The sequence below is a fragment of the Hyperolius riggenbachi genome, chromosome 6 (genome assembly GCF_040937935.1).
Source record: "Hyperolius riggenbachi isolate aHypRig1 chromosome 6, aHypRig1.pri, whole genome shotgun sequence".
Lineage (NCBI taxonomy): Eukaryota > Metazoa > Chordata > Amphibia > Anura > Hyperoliidae > Hyperolius > Hyperolius riggenbachi.
The window spans coordinates 344,320,657-344,340,837 of record NC_090651.1 but is presented as its reverse complement, the minus strand read 5'-3'; the positions used below and the strand labels follow the sequence as shown (position 1 = coordinate 344,340,837).

Below are 20,181 nucleotides of genomic sequence, written 5' to 3'. Positions count from 1 at the left end.
CTGGCCATGTCTGCTACCAGGAGGACAGCTCTACATGCAGGCAGTCTCACAGGGCAGCCCCGGCCATGACTGCTACCAGGACAGCTCTCCATGCAGGCAGTCTCACAGGGCAGCCCTGGCTGTGACTGCTACCAGGAGGTCAGCTCTATATGCAGACAGTCTCACAGGGCATCCCTGGCCATGTCTGCTACCAGGAGGACAGCTGTACATGCAGGCAGACTCACAGGGCAGCCCTGACTGTGACTGCTACCAGGACAGCTCTACATGCAGGCAGTCTCACAGGGCAGCCCTGGCCATGACTGCTACCAGGAGGACAGCTCTACATGCAGGCAGTCTCTCAGGGCAGCCTTGGCCGTGACTGCTTCCTGGGAGGACAGCTCTACATGCAGACAGTCTCACAGGGCAGCCCTGGCCATGACTGCTACCAAGAGGACAGCACTACATGCAGGCAGTCTCACAGGGCAGCCCTGGCCGTGACTTCTACTAGGACAGCTCTACATGCAGGCAGTCTCACAGGGCAGCCCTGGCCGTGACTTCTACTAGGACAGCTCTACATGCAGGCAGACTTATACTTGAGTCAATAAAATAATCCAGCTTTATACAGGAGGTTGACTTGTATTTGAGTATATACGATATATAACCCTTGAAATTACCGAGTAGGGATGAAAGAGTGTGTGCATGTCTTCTCTGTGTCCCCTGTCAGAGGCCCTTGGCAATTGTCCAGGTTGCCCTTATGGAAGCTCCAGCCCTACATGTCAGTCCTGCAGGTATGTATTAGTAAGCTGCCCAGTCAGTTGGGCGCAGGGCAAGCCAAATGATGGCTCACCCAGCTGCTGAATCATTGGGCAGCATTAATATTATTCTCCCTCTGAGGCGTAGCAACTCGGAGGGAGAAGTAATTTGGTGTCTGGCAATCACCGGAACCCCGAATGACCTTTACGCAGGGCATGGACTATAGCATTGCAGCTATAGCCGCACCATCATCTGGCACTACGTGTCACTGTGCGTGCGCAGATGACGTGCTTCGCTGTCTTGCTCCATTTGGCTACATTTTTTTGCCACCCGGCTGATAAACAAAATTCTGGGGAGAACACTGCAGGGTTATGTAAATTTGTAAATGGTCTAAATTTTTATGCAAATATATGCAGCTTTAAAATGGACCAATCAAGTCCCACCCAGGTTTAAATTGATTGGCCCATTTTCATGCTGCATAATTTGCATAAAAATGTACATAATTCTGCATGAACTCACAAATATTTGCATCTCAATGATCATCCCTAATACTGAGACACCTAATTTAGGGCACTTATCCTACAAGGCTAGTCCTTCTTAGTAAAGGGGAAATGCCTTTGAGCTCTAGGGAATTCTCCAATTAAGAGCTCTAGCGCAGTTTTCCCCAACCCTGTCCTCAAGGCCCACCTACAGTACATGTTTTGTGGAAATCCACAGAGGCAGTAAATGCACTAGGGAATTCTCCAATTAGGAGCTCTAGAGAGGTGAAGTTGCCCTCTGTAGGTCATTCCAGCTTCATGGCTCTGAACAGAGAACGTGGAGCTTCCCTTTCCACCAAAACTGACAGGCAGGGGAAGTCCTCCTCTTCAACGTTTCACAGATAGCTTTAAGCACCTTAGTGGTATGGACGAGCTCAGCTCGTCTATTACCGCCGCGGTGGATTGCTCAGTCCCCCGGGGGGTCTTTTTTTTTTTTAAATTTTTTTTTTTTTTTTAAACACGCATTTAGTACTTTGCTAGCTGCATGTTTAATTTGATCTCCGCCACTCTGCCGCTTTGCGCCGCGAAAGAGGGCCCCCCCAGACCCTCAGCGCAGCCTTGCCAATTACCGCCAGGCTGCGCTATGGGGTGGATCAGGACTCCACCCGACGTCATGACGTTGATAACGTCATTCCAATCCTCGCCATGGCAATGAGGGAAGCCCTAACAGGAAATCCCATTCAGAGCGGGATTTCCTGTTGGGTATGATCGCCAGCGGCGATCGGAGGGGTGGGTGGGATGGCGCCAGGAGGGGGAATCATGTAGCTAGCGCTAGGCTAGCTACATGATTTAAAAAAAAATAAAAAAAAAAAAAAAAAAACACCAGCGGCCGAACACCGCAAAAAAAAAAAAAATCGCCAGGGTGGTTAATGAGACCTTGTGTCCTTTAATGGAAACATACATTTACATTTGTAAAGTCTGAACCCTTTCCAACTCTTCCACCTTCTCTAAAAAAATGAGAGGAAACTCCCTGTTCTTCCTTCACTGCCTGCATCACGGTCAGTACAGAGCTTCGTCTTCAGACGCACTCCGGGACACAAGTGCTCCCAAAGCCTTCCGTGGGCTCCTGGAGACAGCACATTTAAACAGGGGACAGAGCTGGAAAGAGTAATACCGAGGGGGGGGGGGGGGGGGGGGACAGGGAACGCTCTATGATCTAGAGCCTTCCTTTTCCATAGGTGAATATCTGACTCTTTAAAGGAAGCATCAGCCAAATCATGCTGCCCCATGATATACTTACAAAACACGAAAAACAAATGCACACTCCCAGCTAGCACACTCCTACCTTGCAATTTATGCAATTCCTGCTACATTTGACACGGCAAACAAAGGGTATATATATACCATTGCACCTGATTGGCTGACAGGAGTCTGCTGATCAGATAAAGGTAGGAATGTGCCAGCTGGGAGTGTACATTTGTTTTCCGTGTTTTGTAAGTACTATACCATGGGGCAGCATTATTTGGCTGATACTTCCTTTAAGCTGGCTTCAGTATTGCTTTAAAATTGCCAAGCTTAACCACTTGGCATTCCTGAGTTTTTACCCTTAAAGTGACACTGAAGTGAGGGGAAAAAAAAAAAAAAAAAAAAGTATGATATATATTGAATTTTAGGACACTTTAATGAAGTGACACATGCTATCTTCACACATGCCCCTGGATAAATAATGGCTTTTCTCCAAAGAGACCGGCACCACTTGGATAAATTAGTATAAAGCTCTTTTATTGCATATGAAGTGGCAGTACAATGACAGTCGCTGTTTCGGGCCTAGCCCTTTATCAAATTGCAGTAGCCACTAATTGGCTACTGCAATTTGATAAAGGGCTAGGCCCGAAACAGCGACTGTCATTGTACTGCCACTTCATATGCAATAAAAGAGCTTTATACTAATTTATCCAAGTGGTGCCGGTCTCTTTGGAGAAAAGCTGGTGTTGGTGCGTCCCAAGGGACACTGGGACGAAGACCGTGGCACACTGATCGCTACTCAGTTTTGTGGTGCTCCTCCTATGCTACGTGACTATTACACCTGGATAAATAATGGGTAGCTAGAAGGAGGGGGGGGGGGGGGGGTTATGGCAGCTCCTATAGCTATTAGAAACCAGAAGGAAAAAAAAGTGGTGCTTGGTTCTCTTTAAGATCCAGGGGCTTCCCTCTCCCGAGGCAAGTATTCTCCCATTTACAAAGGTCACAGGTTTACTTTAAACGGACCATAAATTGACTGGATAGTTGGCAGTAAATAGATGACAGGCAGATGTGACCCCAGTGACCGGAGTCTGTGAGTAAATCCCCGGTATATAGGCTTCCTGAGCCTTGTTGGCCCTCCGCCTCATTATTGGCCCAGCTAAGCCAGAAGAGGCTGCAAGCATTATACTGAGAGTATCTGGCTGCTCTCTGGGATGCCACTGAAGCACTGAATGTCATCCAAGAGGCTTAACACTGATTCAGGACGCCTCATACAAGGTGAGCCTGAGAGGGGAAGGACACAGTGACCTTGTGCCGCTGCTGCTGGAGTGTAATAACCCCATGCAGAGCAGTGTGACCCCCTGCGGACTGCTTTATTGCACTAATTACTGAATGAATCCACCAGGACCGCAGCTCTCCGATGAGCACAATAGCCCAGCCTGCACTGCAGCTGATTGAAACAAATCGCAGCACATAACCCTTTAACACTCAGCGCACAGAATCCAATCAGACGCAAGCTTTCCCTCACAACATGTGGAGCGTGAGCCCCCAGGGGGCATTCAACCTGTCACAGCGCATTCATTAGAGAAGGGGTCCAGGTAAATCATGTATAAACAAACCTGAAGGATTCCAAGTGAATGAAAACGTAAGGGAATGTTTGGAGAGTGGGACAATCCGGTGTGGTGGATTGCGCCCCCTGCAGTGCAGCTTTACAATCTACCTTTCATATTTAAAGATCACCTAAGATCTACAGTGTGGCTGTATTTATACTTACCTGGTGCTTCCTCCAACCCCATATTGCTCAATCAATTGAAAGAATCACATACCTATAGTAGAGCGGTGCTGGTGCTGGAACCCATAGCAGCGATAATCCAAAAGTCAAAAGAGGGATCCGCACAGAGTCTTCAAGGAACAATGTGCTTTTATTGTTCCAATGTACACATATAATACTAACCAAATAGTCTCAGCTGACGATCGGTTCGGGGCCAATCAGGTCCCCTTTTATCAAAGCATAAGCAGACAACATACTGTATACTGTTGTATATATTGCTGCTGGTAATCTGGCCAGTCACAGCCAGTTGTGCTTCTTCTTCTGTGCAGCCTGTTGCGCCCGGGAACATTCTGCGCCTGTGCAGTGGTACTGTGGGTGCGTGGCGGGCTCCTGAGCCATGCATGAGCACATAAGCGTGGCTGGCCAGAGTACCCAGCAGTGATAACTAGACAACGGAGCAGCCGGCGAGGATAGTGAGGAAGTCCACGGTCTTCATGGGGCTGGAGGAAGCCCAAGGTAAGTATAAATCGAAACATACTTTAGATCTCAAATTTCCTTAAAAGAGAACCAGAGACGAAGCATCCTTATGTATTTTACCATATATATCAGTGGGAACATTAGAGCAAACACCTACCTTGCTTTCTGTTTCATTCTGCACTGCACAGCTTGCTTCTAATCAGCCCTGATAAATACCCCACTGAGCATTCAGTCTGGTTTTGCTCAGGAATATTTATAGCTCAGTCTGTGTTCTCTCATGTCTTTTCAAGCCCAAGCCTGCCCCCTGCTGGCTCTGCTCAGGAATCATTATAGCTGAGTCATTATAGCAAAGCCAGACTGAATGCTCAGTCAGGGATTTTATCAGGTCTGATAAGAAACAAGCTGTGCAGTGCAGAATGAAACAGAGAGCAGGGTAGGTGTTTTCTCTAATGTTCCCACTGATCTATATGGTAAAATACATGAGGGTGCTTCGTCTCTGGTTCACTTTAAGTCTTGTACACACGCATAAGGCTATGCCGCCTGTGGAGCGGCACAACAGAGGGGTGGATGGGGAGAAAAATGCTCTCGGTGGGCCGAATCGATTTGCCAGGCTGATCGCTGGCTGAGATACCCGGCAGCATTGGAGGCCGCTAGTAATTTCTGCTTACTGTGCAAGAGCAGAGCACTCTCGGTTCCGGGAACATGTTGAAGGGAGGCGGGTAGCACGGGGCTGCACATCCAGCATTAGAGGGGGACCCCGGAGGAACAGCTGAGCGCGGGATGACAGCGAGGGACCAGGAAGACTTCAGGGGGCTGGAAGAAGCCCCAGGTAAACGGGCAATTTTTTTTTCTAATTTAGTTTTTCTTTAATGTAACACAGCTTTATTACTGCATAACATAAGAAAGACAAAACTTACTTACGGTAAGGTCTTTTCCAGGAGTCGGAAGGACAGCAACCCTGAGACTTGTCTCCCTCCATTTCCAACTGGACAGGATACTAGTTAAAAGAATTAACATAATTGATTAGGCAGGCACCCTACATAAGGCAGCATTCCCTTACCCTCATCAGTAATAAAAAAGACCACACAGAATGATGCTTCAAATAATTTTTATTAACAATACATCAGGGTGGGTAGTAAGGGTGCTGTCCTTCCGACTCCTGGAAAAGACCTTACCGTAAGTAAGTTTTGTCTTTCCAGGACGTCTCAGGATCAGGACAGCAACCCTGAGATGATAAACAAGACATAATTAGGGAGGGATTACAGCCTGCAAAACTCTTCTACCAAAACATAAGTCAGAGTTAGAGGTTAAATCAAGTCTATAATGCTTAACAAAGGTATTGTGGCTTGACCAGGTTGCAGCTTCACAGATTTATTAATAGTAGCCCCTGCTCTCTCTGCCCAGGAAGTAGAAACCGCTCTGGTTGAATGACCTTTCGCTAGTCCTGATAACTGCTTGCCCTGGTGCAAGTAAGATAAAGCAATAGCTTGTCTGATCCATCTTGCAATAGGTTTCTTTAGATGGCTGCTTTCCGGCAAAGAGAACCAACAAAGCATTGGACTTCCTCCAATTCTTGGATCTCTGAAGATATTTATTCAATTAGACACCTTCTTAACACCTAGACAGTGCAACCTTTCTTCCTTTCGATTTGGTGAATTACTGCAAAAAGATGGTAAAAAGATCTCTTGAGATCTATGGAATTTAGATACAATCTTAGGTCAGATAAACGTTTGTACATTTGATCAATAGTAATAGGTCTTCTTGTTCCTTGGTAATGCCCATAGCCCTATGCATAGCTTCAAATAACTCATTCATAAATTCTGTGGAAAAACGAATTTCTGAGACTTAACGCCTTTACCCTCAGATGCGTCTACTTCGCCCTGTGGTAACTCTTCCAATAATAGATATCCACTCTCCCTTTAGACATCAAATTTATCTGAATCAACCTCGACTCTCTACCTCTTGAGGAGGTCTGTTAGGAGGATTTAGAAGGACCAGCAATAGGTGCAGCAGAAGTAGAGGTGGTAAATGTCGGTGTAACATCTGAATTAGAAAGTATGAAAGCAGATTCTTCAATTTCTTTAATAGCAAAGGACATCTCTGATCTCAACCATCCCATCAAATCTTTAAGCTATGTAGGGGATTCATCTTTCACTACCTTTTCAGTGCATAATTGACACAGGTGTTCTGCAGAATCAGGCATACGGTCACTGCACATTTCCTAGATTTAGACACCGCTTCAGAAGACACTGCATGCTTATCAGGTTTGACAGTTTAGTCTTATCCAACTTGCCATTCTTGGAATCTGTTTTAACAGCTTCCTAACAGTTTCTCCTTTAAAAAGAAACCGTGACCAAGAATTGAACTTCATCCCAATCAGTAGCTGATACCCACTTTTACATGAGAAATCTATTCCTTTTCACAAATGGATCCTCATCAGGGGGCTCTGTATGTCTAATATTGTGGTGAAGCCCCTCCCACAGGAGACTGTGAGGACTATTTTCCTGGCAGTTTCCGGTCTGTGAACCTCGTTGCATTGTGGGAAATAACTGTTTACAGCTGTTTCCAACTGCCAGAACAAGCAGCATGTACTTCCAGCTACATCACCTGCCAACAGTAAAAACGTCACCATCTGATAAATGTCAGAATGTAAATAAAAGAGAGGGAAGCTTTTAAAATGGGCAAACGCTGACTACATTTATACATAATTATTGTAAAAATGAAGAATTTTCACTGGGAGTTCCTCTTTAAGTGGAAGACAACACCCACCGCTATGATAGCTCTAGGCTAGGGTCACAGTGGATAAGCTTATGATGCATGCATAGTAACGCAACATTATGATTGTGAACTGCACTGGAGACCAGACATGGCCTTTTTACAAAATCTCCATGCCGCTTTTTAGAATAATGCGATCAGGTACAACCCCGCACTGTGCACAGACCCATATATTTATATGGGCAGTGAATTTCCCTGCTGAATAAATCTGACACACGACTGAGCACTGCCCTTTGTGCAGATTCAACAATTACTTATAATACTGGAAAAATCTACTGTCCACATTGCTTAAGATTCCAGAATCTTGAAACCCTCTGCTTTACATTCACCTTTGCCAGAATATAGAGAGGGGATAAAACATACAGGGGGAATTACACTCTAAATACTAAGAGTGTACCTCACTGAAAAATTGTCAATCTCTACAGCCAGTAAAGGTTTAAGTGCAGGCTTGACAAATCAAACAAAATTCAAAACAAATGCAATGCAGATCAGAAACCAATGCAATGCAGATCAGAAACCAATGCAATGCAGATCAGAAACCAATGCAATGCAGATCAGAAACCAATGCAATGCAGATCAGAAACCAATGCAATGCAGATCAGAAACCAATGCAATGCAGATCAGAAACCAATGCAATGCAGATCAGAAACCAATGCAATGCAGAACTGAAACAAATGCAATACAGAACTGAAACAAATGCAATACAGAACTGAAACAAATGCAATACAGATCTGAAACAAATGCTATGCAGATCTGAAACAAATGCTATGCAGATCTGAAACAAAAGTAATGCAGATCTGAAACCAATGCTATGCAGATCAGAACAAATGCAATGCAGCTCTGAAACAAAAGCAATACAAATCAGAACAAATGCAACGCAGATCTGAAACAAAAGTAATGCAGATCTGAAACAAATGCAATGCAGATCTGAAACAAATGCAATGCAGATCTGAAACAAATGCAATGCTGATCTGAAACAAATGCAATACAGATCTGAACCAAAGTAATGCAGATCTGAACCAAAGTAATGCAGATCTGAACCAAAGTAATGCAGATCTGAACCAAAGTAATGCAGATCTGAACCAAAGTAATGCAGATCTGAACCAAAGTAATGCAGATCTGAAACAAATGCTATGCAGATCTGAAACAAATGCAATGCAGATCGGAAACAAATGCAATGCAGATCTGAAACAAATGCAATGCAGATCTGAAACAAATGCAATGCAGATCTGAAACAAAAGTAATGCAGATCTGAACCAAAGTAATGCAGATCTGAAACAAATGCTATGCAGATCTGAAACAAATGCAATGCAGATCGGAAACAAATGCAATGCAGATCTGAAACAAATGCAATGCAGCTCTGAAACAAATGCAATGCAGATCTGAAACAAATGCAATGCAGATCTGAAACAAATGCAATGCAGATCTGAAACAAATGCACAATAGATCTGAACAAGTTTGAAACAAGGAACTCCTTGAAACTACCCAGAGATTCACTTCCTGAAAATTTCCATAGATTGTCAATCCCCATCGCTGCAGTTCAGGGTTGACAAATCATCTTATTATAACCCTGGGGAAGCCTATTGCTGCAATGGCAACAATTCACCCTAACCTCCTGCTTTGCACCCACTGCTAGATTGCATGGACACAGACGACAAGAGAAAGTATAAACTTATACCAAGGAAACATCACTCTAAAATCAACCATGTGAGTGTACATCCCTTCAACGATTGTCGGTCTCTACAGCTAGCATAGGTTTACTGCAGGCCTGACCAATCAAATGGGAAGCAAATGACTCCTGGCAACTATCACTGCCCTGCAAGTTTCCATTAGCTCACTAGATTATAGAGGAAACAAGAGAGAGGGTAAAACACACAGGGAGAAATCACACTCTAATGTGAACTATATGAGTGAATATCCCTGCTGCTGGAACAAGCTTGGAAGCTCTTGTCTGTGATCCCATCTTTCCAGCATAGGGGAGAACGTCAGGAACAGTACCATTTCTTATGCTGTCTAGTTCTCCTATATTGGACTCCCCCACCAGCACCAGTCTCCCGACCATGGTCAGGGATTTCATGCATGAGCAGTGCTGCCAGGAGGACATCCATCCGGCCAAATAAACTCAGCATCTATTCCTCTTGGGTGTTTCCAGGATGGAAACCAAGTTAAAACTGAGGAACCAGGGGAGGGTGCTTGATAACCCTCAAATAATAGCTGGTATAAAGGCCTTATAACAGAAGACACATACCAGAGAGGGAGTGGAGCTTGACTCCTCAGAACTATGGGAGCAAGAGCCTGCGGACGCTTCCATGGTCATTATACACAAGAGTGACCAGGATGCACAACCCTTGAATAGGTCACCTGAAGGTTTCCGCTTAAACATAATGAAAAGGTTTGCTTTACCTTAGAAATCCACCGCATTACTGAGCAGACTAGCTCAATCAGCGGCTAAATGCGGCGAGATGTCCGCTGGGATGCACGCAGAGCCATGGAAAGCATTCTACTTCCTCCTTGGTCACGTAATGCGGAAGTCAGATGTCCCCCTGCGCGCGTCCTCCAGCGGAAGCCGCTCCGGCGTGTAACACAGACTGGGGGAGAAGCCGATGCAGACATCAAGCACCCGCGCTGGCTCGCCTGACCAGCGCTGACATAGGGGACACTTGTATGCCGCGGCTCCTGAAATCTATCATGGTTGGCCAGCTCTCCCCACACAACCAGCATCCTGCTGGACAGGAAAACAACTGATGAGGGTAAGGGAATGCTGCCTTATGTAGGGTGCCTGCCTAATCAATTATGTTAATTCTTTTAACTAGTATCCTGTCCAGTTGGAAATGGAGGGAGACAAGTCTCAGGGTTGCTGTCCTGAGACGTCCTGGAAAATAGCTTTGTGAATCCAGCAAGGCCGGGATCTTTGTATTTTCTGGTTGCTGTGAAGCTCAGACTAATCGTGATCTGCATAACAGAGTCTACTGTAACAATAATAATAATAATAATAATCATCATCATTCATAAGCAATTATGGAGCACTCCTACTAAATCTAGATATACCAGAATTGTCAGAGGGGAGCTAATGATGTTTACTCAGACATAGGGAGCCGCGGTGATAACATCTCTGGCAGCAACAAACATATAAGCAATCTAAAGCCGCATCTACACGCGTAGATGCGGCCGCGATGCTCCTGATAAGATCCGACAGGACGGATCTCCGTACCGCCGATTCCCTGCTCGATCCCCGCGAGGGGACAATGGCAGGGAATCGTGCGGGAGATAAGCGGCGCCGGCGGGGACGAGCGTGCACGAGCGGGGAATCGAATGCGGCGGCGAGCGGGGACGCGTCGGGCACGCGGAAGAGGCGATCCGGCGGCTAATCGAGCCGCCGGATTGCTACAATGTCCCTCCGTGTAGATGGGGCTTAAAACAGTTCAACTAGAATGAGGGTTAAGGGGACACTGGGCGGTTTCAGCCATCAATCGATCGAGTTGCTCTGACTGGATGGCAGCAGATCGATGGCCCATAGAGTTGCACATTCGACTTGACAGGCATCTGACAGAAATCTATCTGATGGTCGAATCTGCTGCAAATCTATAAGTGTACGGCCACCTTAAAGCATTGAACATAGCCGAGAATCTGGCGTGTGTGTGTACGGTGAGACCCCGTCCTCCTGGAGGCGTCTGCAAGACAACCAGACTGCCCGAGGCGATTGTTGTCCTGGTTACCCCTCCCTCTCTTTGATGCTTCATCAGCCCGCCTCCATAGTAACAGAACATGTCGCTAGTCTGCAGCCCCCGATCTGCTGCATGAGGGATCGATTCTCGATTCTTGTGGGTTACAATATTTTGCATATAATAAAAGGCTAAGGGACAGAGCAAAGTAATTTAACATATCAGAAGTTTACTATATCAGAAATTGCCATCCTCAAGCACATGAAGTGTTCCTTTTTCCCCACTTTTAGGAGTTAAGAAGCAGGAGTTGTAACACTGACACTTTGGGCTTGATTCACAAAGCAGTGCTAAGTGTTAGTACGCTTGTGAAAAGCCCTGTATCATGCCTAAAGTTAGATAAATAGCACTCGCACGCAAAGTCCCATGCGCAGAGTGTGGTGTGCGGGAAACATCGCATCGCAGTGCAACGAAAGAAAATGGCACACCCGATGCGCCTATAAGGTCGCATGGGGTGCGACCTTAACGTTGCATGGTGCGACCTTAAGGTCGCACCCCATGCGACCTTATAAGCACATCGGGTGCGCCGTTTGTCGCACTTCGATGCAACGTTTTGTGTGCGCAAAATTTTGCGCGCTGGACTTTGCGCGCGATATGATTTTAAAAAACAGTGCTAACCTACTTAGCACACTGTTTAATACGCCCAAAGTCTTTAGGAGTGCTAAGTAGGTTAGCACTGCTTTGTGAATCGAGGCCTTTCCCCCAACTGAGGGCTGTTGCATACCAAGAGCGCTTCTGAGCGCTTTTAACCACTTTACCCCCAGCGGTGCGGATATCTCTGTCCCTTTTTCCATCCTTTCACCCCCAGGGACGGAGATATCTGCACCTCCCGCGCTCTGGCTCGCTCGTGCGCGCGCTCCCGCTCTCGTGCACACCGCCGCCCGCTCGGAGATCAATGAACGGGAAAAACGTTCCCGTTCGTTGATCTAAGCCCCCGCAATGATCGGCTGCTTCTATGAGAAGCAGCGATCATTGTGAAAAAAAAAAACAGTTTTCCAGCCTCATAACACTTCCTGCAAGCGTACTTCCTGTTCGCTTGCAGGTCGCAAACAAAAAGTTACTGTTTCCATCTTGTGGCCAAATAGTAAAACTACACCCTATAGCATTTTTCATATACAAATACAATAGTTTTATACTAAAAATTTAACTCATTACCTCCCACACTCCCCAATTTTATTTTTTTTTGTAATAAAAAAAATACATAAATAGTTACCTTAGGGACTGAACTTTTTAAATATTTATGTCAAGAGGGTACAACACTGTTACTATGGGCTTGTAATTAGGGATGGATGCAAAACTGAAACAAATGCACCTTTATTTCCAAATAAAATATTGGCGCCAAACATTGTGATAGGGACATAATTTAAACGGTGTAATAACCGGGACAAATGGGCAAATACATTTCATGGATTTTAATTACAGTAGCATGCATTATTTAAAAACTATAATGGCCGAAAACTGAAAAATAATTATTTTTTTCCCCACATTTTTTCCCTTTTTCCCATTAAAACACATTTAGAATAAAATAATTCTTGGCATAATGTCCCACCTAAAGAAAGCCTAATTGGTGGCGAAAAAAAACAAGATATAGTTCATTTCATTGCGATAAGTAATAATAAAGTTCTAGACGAATGAATGGAAGGAGCGCTGAAAGGTGAAAATGGCTCTGGTGCTCAAGGGTGCTCCTGCAGCATTTTTGCTGATTTCTGAGGAGATTCAGCCTCAATGTTAAAGAGACTCTGAAGCGAGAATAAATCTCGCTTCAGAGCTCATAGTTAGCAGGGGCATGTGTGCCCCTGCTAAACCGGCGCTATCCCGCGGCTAAACGGGGGTCCCTTCACCCCAGAACCCCCCACTGCAACACTTGGTCGCAGACTTGGTCGCTCCTGGAGGCAGGGCTAACGGCTGCAGCCCTGCCTCCAGTCGCGTCTATCAGCGGCGCATCGCCGCCTCTCCCCCGCCCCTCTCAGTGAAGGAAGACTGAGAGGGGCGGGGGAGAGGCGGAGATACGCGCTGACACACGCGCGTGGGGCAGGGCTGCGGCGGATAGCCCTGCCCCAACCAGGAAGCGCTTCCCGGCTGTACGGAGGAGATTTGGGGGATCAGGGACCCCCGTTAAGCCGCGGGATAGCGGCGTTTTAGCAGGGGCACACATGCCCCTGCTATCTATGAGGTCTGAAGCCAGATTTATTCTCGCTTCAGACTCTCTTTAAGTATAGGAAAGTAGAAAATCGCTCTGAAACACACTAGATCAAGCATTTTTTTGTTACAGAAGCTGTTCAGTTACAGCTCTACTGTAAGGGCCCGTTCACACTGCACGCGTTTCCAGCCGCGTTTTGGAAACGCGTGCGGGGGGGCCGACACGCAGGACATCAGACATTGCATAGAGTGCAATGTCTGATGTTCACACAGCATGCGTTCCGGACCTGTGCGGTCCGGGAACGCATGCTGCACGCAGATTTTACAAAAACGCGCGGCTGTCCCATTCACTTTTCAGTGATGGGATCAGCCACGCAACGCATACGAACGCGGATGGCGTGCGTTCGTACGCGTTGCGGTCCGCATGCGTTGCGGTCCGCACTTTGTAGTCTGAACGGGCCCTAACAAAAAAATAAAGACCACTACACCAAAATGCTCCAAAAATCGCTAGGCATGATTAGAAAATCGCTAGGCACATTGCTAGGAAAAAAAAAAATCACTTCAAAAAGAGCTCACTGTTTGCGATTACGCTAGCACTTTTTGGTGTACACTGGGCCTTACTGTATCTAATTTCATGTCATAAAACTCTAAATTGGCAAATAAATACTTGTAAGTGCATGGGACTAAAAGTCAATAATTCAAGATTGGGCTGTAAAAAATTAAAACATTATTATTCACCTGAGACAAAAACAAACTTTTTTTTTTTAGCTGTTAAACAAAATCTGATTACAGAAAGCCCCTTTCTTAGGAACGCATTGGGTCACAATCCTTTTATACACACAGTTGTCCCCATGAACACAATGTACTGTGCAATTTTTATTACATGTTTTTGCTATTAGGTTACAGTATTGTATGAACTGTTATAAGCTAAAGCAGCCTCACAGCTGTGTCCCTGAGCTGGAGTATAATAAAAACAATGGGATACTTATCTAAGAAGAGAGGAGCCTCTGGATCCAGCAGAGGCTTATGGAGGCTGCCATATGCATTTCCTTTCAAACAATACCAGTTGCCTGGCAGCCCTGTTGATCTTTTAGGCTGCAATAGTGTCTGAATAACACCAGAAACAAGCATGCGGCTAATCTTGTCAGAAACACCTGATCTGTATGCTTGTTCAGGGCCCTTGGCTAAAAGTATTAAAGGCAGAGGATCAACAGGGCTGCCAGGCAACTGGTATAATTTAAAAAGAAATAAATATGTCAGCCTCCATAACCCTCTTGCTTCAGTTGTCCTTTAACCATTTGCTGACCGCTCCTCGCCAATTGGCATGAAGTCCAGGGGGCGTGTTTTGCAGGAGATCGCACGTGCCGATGCGAGCGCATCTCCATTTGAATGATGAAGCGATAGGAGACTGTTAGATGGAGAAACCGCTTCACCATCTATTTACATTGTACAGCGCTGCGATCTACAGCAGCACTGTACCGTACCGTACCGTGTCACTGGGCTGACCTCTGGGAGGCTAAGGAGCGAGCGGCAATCATAGGCTGAATTCTGGTTCGTTACAACAGGAAATAGCCCTGTTTTTTTGCTCGAACGCTGTGTGATTTCAGCTGTTCCATGACTAACAGATGAAGCTTATGCTGCATACACACTTGAGATAAAAGTCTCTGGAAAAGGCAAGATCACAGACCAATTTTACCCCATTCCATGTAGTATGAGAGCCATACCTTCACAGTCTTTTCTATGGAGCTGAACTCCCCATCAGATAAAATCTTTGCAAGATGCGGCACACAGAGATGCCCGTACACATTCAAAAGATCATTATCTGCAAAAGATCTCTTCCTGCAATAGATCCATTCCTGCAAAATGCATTTATAGTCTATGAGATCTGCAGATCACCATACACACCTTGTTTAACAGGCAATCATCTGCAGATCATCTGCAGATCAGATCCACCAGGATGGATTTTCAGATCTGCAGATGATTGCCAGATATGAAGATGAAGTCTGTTAAACAAGGTGTGTATGAGGATCTGCAGATCTCATAGACTATGAATGCATTTTGCAGGAATGGATCTATTGCAGGAAGAGATCTTTTGCAGATAATGATCTTTTGAGTGTGTACGGGCATCTTTGTGTGCAGCATCTTGCAAAGATTTTATCTGATGGGGAGTTCAGCTCCATAGATAAGACTGTGTAGAGTATGGCTCTCATACTACATGGAAGGGGGTAAAATTGGTCTGTGATCTTGCCTTTTCCAAAGACTTTTATCTCAAGTGTGTATGCAGCATTAGTGTCTCCTGACATTGCCCCAGTTCCTGCCTCTGCCAGATGCCCAGCCAATCAACACGTGGGCAAGGGTGAGGTCGCATATGCATATATTGACTGAAAGATCCTCAGGGTTTTCAGAATTATCATATAAGAGGTAGGACAGCTGTCAGCGATGGGGGACATCAAAATAACTACATTACACATGTGGAAGATGCACGTTATTGAAGCCATCCTGCATCCTGAAAAATGCAGTTCAAGGTCACTAGGCTTTGAGAAATGCAAACCAGCACTCTCCTGTGCCATCTTCCTTGTCCAAAACTACCGGTAAGTGGGTCATTTACACACTAGCTAGGGATGGGTTGTTTAAAGATCACTTTAGCAGTTCTCTTGCAGCAATTTGAATATCTCCACTTCAAAAAGATGCAGGCAAGTTGGTGCAACACAAGAGGTCATTTCCACCCACTCTAGAATATCAAAGTCAGCAGGGGAAGTGCTGAGTCAATAACTTAGCTGAAAATCTGTTGTTTAATAAAGCTAACATCATATGAACCATTACTAGGAAACTATTCATTGTGCATTCCCTTAAAGGGGCACTATGGCGAAAAATTGTACAATTTAAAATATGTGCAAACAGACGAATAAGAGGTACATTTTTTTCCCCAGAGTAAAATGAGCCATAAATGACTTTTCTCTTACGTTGCTGTCACTTACAGTAGGTAGTAGAAATCTGACAGAAGCAACAGGCCTTCGGCTGGCGGAGGAGCTCAATGAGTTCTACTGCAGGTTCGAGCAACTACCTAACCAGCAGGGGGACCATACAGCCACGGCCAAGGTGAACCCCCCCCCCCTCGGATGAACTTGGCACCCTGGCTCCTGTTACTGTCCATGAATTAGAGGTACTCCGGCACCTCCGTAAGCTGAATCCCAGGAAGTCTTCTGGCCCGGATGGAGTGTCATCTATCTGCCTGAGAACCTGTGCTGATCAGTTAGCTCCTGTGCTCACCACCTTATTCGAGCGGTCACTATCGGACGGTACAGTCCCCTCCTGTTTCAAGCGGTCCGCAATTGTACCAGTCCCCAAAAAACCCGGCAGCACTGAGCACAACAACTTCCGACCAGTGGCCCTAACCTCCAACATTATGAAGCTCCTTGAGCGGCTGGTCCTTGCCCACCTGAAGAGACACACGGACGCTCACCTCGACCAGCTCCAATTTGCTTATAAGGCAAACAGATCCGTGGAGGACGCCATTAATGCCAGCCTGGCATACATCATGGAGCACCTTGACAACCCTGTCTCCTATGCTAGGATCTTGTTTCTGGATTTTAGCTCGGCGTTCAACACGATCTGCCCAGACATCCTGCTCACCAATCTGGCGCAGCTCGGAGTTGATCCCACGCTCCGAGCATGGATCAAGGACTTCCTGACCAACAGAACGCAACAAGTGAAGCTCGGCAGCTGCTACTCCAGCGTCAGAACCACCAATACTGGGGCTTCACAAGGCTGTGTATTGTCACCACTACTGTTCTCCCTCTATACCAACAATTGCATATCATCCGCTGACTCTGTGAAAGTCATCAAATTTGCAGACGACACCACCATCATTGGCCTAATTAGCAGCAACGGCGAGCATGAGTACCGCAGCGAAGTTGAGCGAATCTGCAACTGGTGCAGAGCAAATAACCTAGTTCTCAATGCCGCAAAGACTGTTGAACTAGTCGTAGACTTCAGGAGGAACCCTCCCCCCCTCCTACCTATCCTCATTGGGGGTACCGAAGTCTCTAGGGTGACATCGGTGCGGTTCCTCGGCACGACTCTCACTAACAACCTGAAGTGGGGGCAGAACACCTCCATAATACAGAAGAAATCACAGCAGAGATTGTTCTTCCTGCGCCAGCTGAAGAGATTCGGCATGCCCAGGGAACTGCTGACCAGCTTCTTTACTGCCACTATAGAATCCATCCTCTGCTCCTCAGTCATTGTCTGGTATGCGGGCGCAACAGCCAGCGACAAACACAAACTGCAGAGAGTCATAGCTGATGCAGAGAGAATCATCGGGTCCCCTCTTCCACCTCTTGACCTCCTCCACTCCGCTAGGATGAGGAAGAGGGCCACTGTGATCTCCCGTGACCCCTCCCACCCAGGCAGTCGCCACTTCAAGCTGCTCCCACTGGGCCGCCGCTACAGGTCCATACCATGCAAAACCACCAGACGGATGAACACCTTCTTCCCCCAAGCGGTTCGGCTGCTCAACTCCAACCTTCCCCCACCGGGCCCGCCTACCGGCATGCCCTAGCGGGGTCTCTCCATCAGCTCACGCCCCTGCACGCCCTTGTTCTCACTGCCCAGAGACTGTACTGGGGCCACCATCACCATCATCTTTATTATTATTAGTACTATTATTAGTATTATTGGACTGTTCCTGCACGGCAGGAACGAACCCTTACCGACAACCCAGTTTGTCATGTATATCATTACTGCAGTTGTAAATTGTCTGTGTTTGTGCTTCTTGTCCTCCTCCTGTACTATGTCTATGCCATGTGTACCACAAAAAATTCCGAATATAGCGTGTGCTGTATTTGGCGAAATAAATCTGATTCTGATCTCTTCATAGGGGATTCTCAGCAAGGCTTTTATTTTTTATAATATTTATTCCCTAAAAAGTATTTAAACAATGATGCTGGCAGCTTCCCTGCTCGCTACAAAGTTTTTGGGCGGTTGGACAGAGCAACTGCCATTCACTAAGTGGTTTTAAAAATAAATAAATCCCCGAGAATCCACCCATGAAGAGATCAACTAGTTCAAAACCTGTCACTTCTGCCAGATTTCTACTACCTACTGTAAGTGACAGCAACATAGGAGAATAGTAATTTATGGCTCATTTTACTCTGGAAAAAAACTCCTTATTTGTTTAGGTTTGCACATATTTTAAAGGTTAACATTTTTTTGCCATAGTGCCTCTTTAAAATCGCACACAGCTCCACTCTCACATGCACTCACCGTGGCAACAGCTCCATTCTCACTGTGGCAATCGCTCCCCTCTCCCAGGCCAGGCGCTCACAGTGGCAACCGCTCCCCTCTTCCAGGCGCTCACTGTGCCAACGGCTCCCCTCTCCCAGGCGCTCACCGTGCCAGCGGCTCCCCTCTCCCAGGCGCTCACCGTGCCAGCGGCTCCCCTCTCCCAGGCGCTCACCGTGCCAGCGGCTCCCCTCTCCCAGGCGCTCACCGTGCCAGCGGCTCCCCTCTCCCAGGCGCTCACCGTGCCAGCGGCTCCCCTCTCCCAGGCGCTCACCGTGCCAGCGGCTCCCCTCTCCCAAGCGCTCACCGTGCCAGCGGCTCCCCTCTCCCAGGCGCTCACCGTGCCAGCGGCTCCCCTCTCCCAGGCGCTCACCGTGCCAGCGGCTCCCCTCTCCCAGGCGCTCACCGTGCCAGCGGCTCCCCTCTCCCAGGCGCTCACCGTGCCAGCGGCTCCCCTCTCCCAGGCGCTCACCGTGCCAGCGGCTCCCCTCTCCCAGGCGCTCACCGTGCCAACGGCTCCCCTCTCCCAGGCGCTCACCGTGCCAACAGCTCCCCTCTCCCAGGCGCTCACCGTGCCAACGGCTCCCCTCTCCCAGGCGCTCACCGTGGCAACGGTTCCACTCTCACAGGCACTCACCATGGCAACAGTTCCACTCACATGTACTCACTGTGGCAACAGTTCCACTCTCACATGTACCCACCGTGGCAACAGTTCTACTCTCACATGTACCCACCGTTGCAACAGCTCTGCTCTCACATGCACTCACCGTGGCAATGGGTCCCCTCTCACATGCACTCACCGTGGCAATGGGTCCCCTCTCACATGCACTCACCGTGGCAATGGGTCCCCTCTCACATGCACTCACCGTGGCAATGGGTCCCCTCTCACATGCACTCACCGTGGCAATGGGTCCCCTCTCACATGCACTCACCGTGGCAATGGGTTCCCTCTCACATGCACTCACCGTGGCAACAGGTCCTCTCAAGCCCTCCCCATGGTGACAGCTCCCCTCACATGCACACCCCATGGTGACAGGTCCTCTTCCATGCACTCCCCATAGTGACAGCTCCCCTCCACATGGTGACAGGTCCTCTCTCTAACCCCTCCCCCCCAATGGTGACAGCTCCCTTCTCATGTCCTCCCCATGGTGACAGCTCCCCTCTCATGTCCTCCCCATGGTGACAGCTCCCCTCTCATGTCCTCCCCATGGTGACAGCTCCCCTCTCATGTCCTCCCCATGGTGACAGCTCCCCTCTCATGTCCTCCCCATGGTGACAGCTCCCCTCTCATGTCCTCCCCATGGTGACAGCTCCCCTCTCATGCCCTCCCCATGGTGACAGCTCCCCTCTCATGCCCTCCCCATGGTGACAGCTCCCCTCTCATGCCCTCCCCATGGTGACAGCTCCCCTCTCATGCCCTCCCCATGGTGACAGCTCAACTCCCAGCCCGCCTCACCTTCACGGCGTAGTCTATGACCCGCTTGACACCGACCAAAGCCCTCAGCGCCATCTTCCCTGCCGCCTGCCCAGTGCCCAACTCTGCTGGAGCCGCCAGCCAATCAGC

General features: G+C 47.5%; 1 protein-coding gene across 1 annotated transcript in view; it reads right to left on the bottom strand.

Annotated features, from left to right (window-relative positions):
• Positions 1 to 20,181, bottom strand: part of ETFB (electron transfer flavoprotein subunit beta) — a 107,120-nt gene extending 86,939 nt beyond the window's left edge. Inside the window, exon 1 of the mRNA XM_068243135.1 lies at positions 20,074 to 20,181. Within this exon, the coding sequence (XP_068099236.1) occupies positions 20,074 to 20,127 (54 nt within the window). The 5' untranslated portion in view covers positions 20,128 to 20,181. The remainder of the gene's footprint in view (positions 1 to 20,073) is intronic.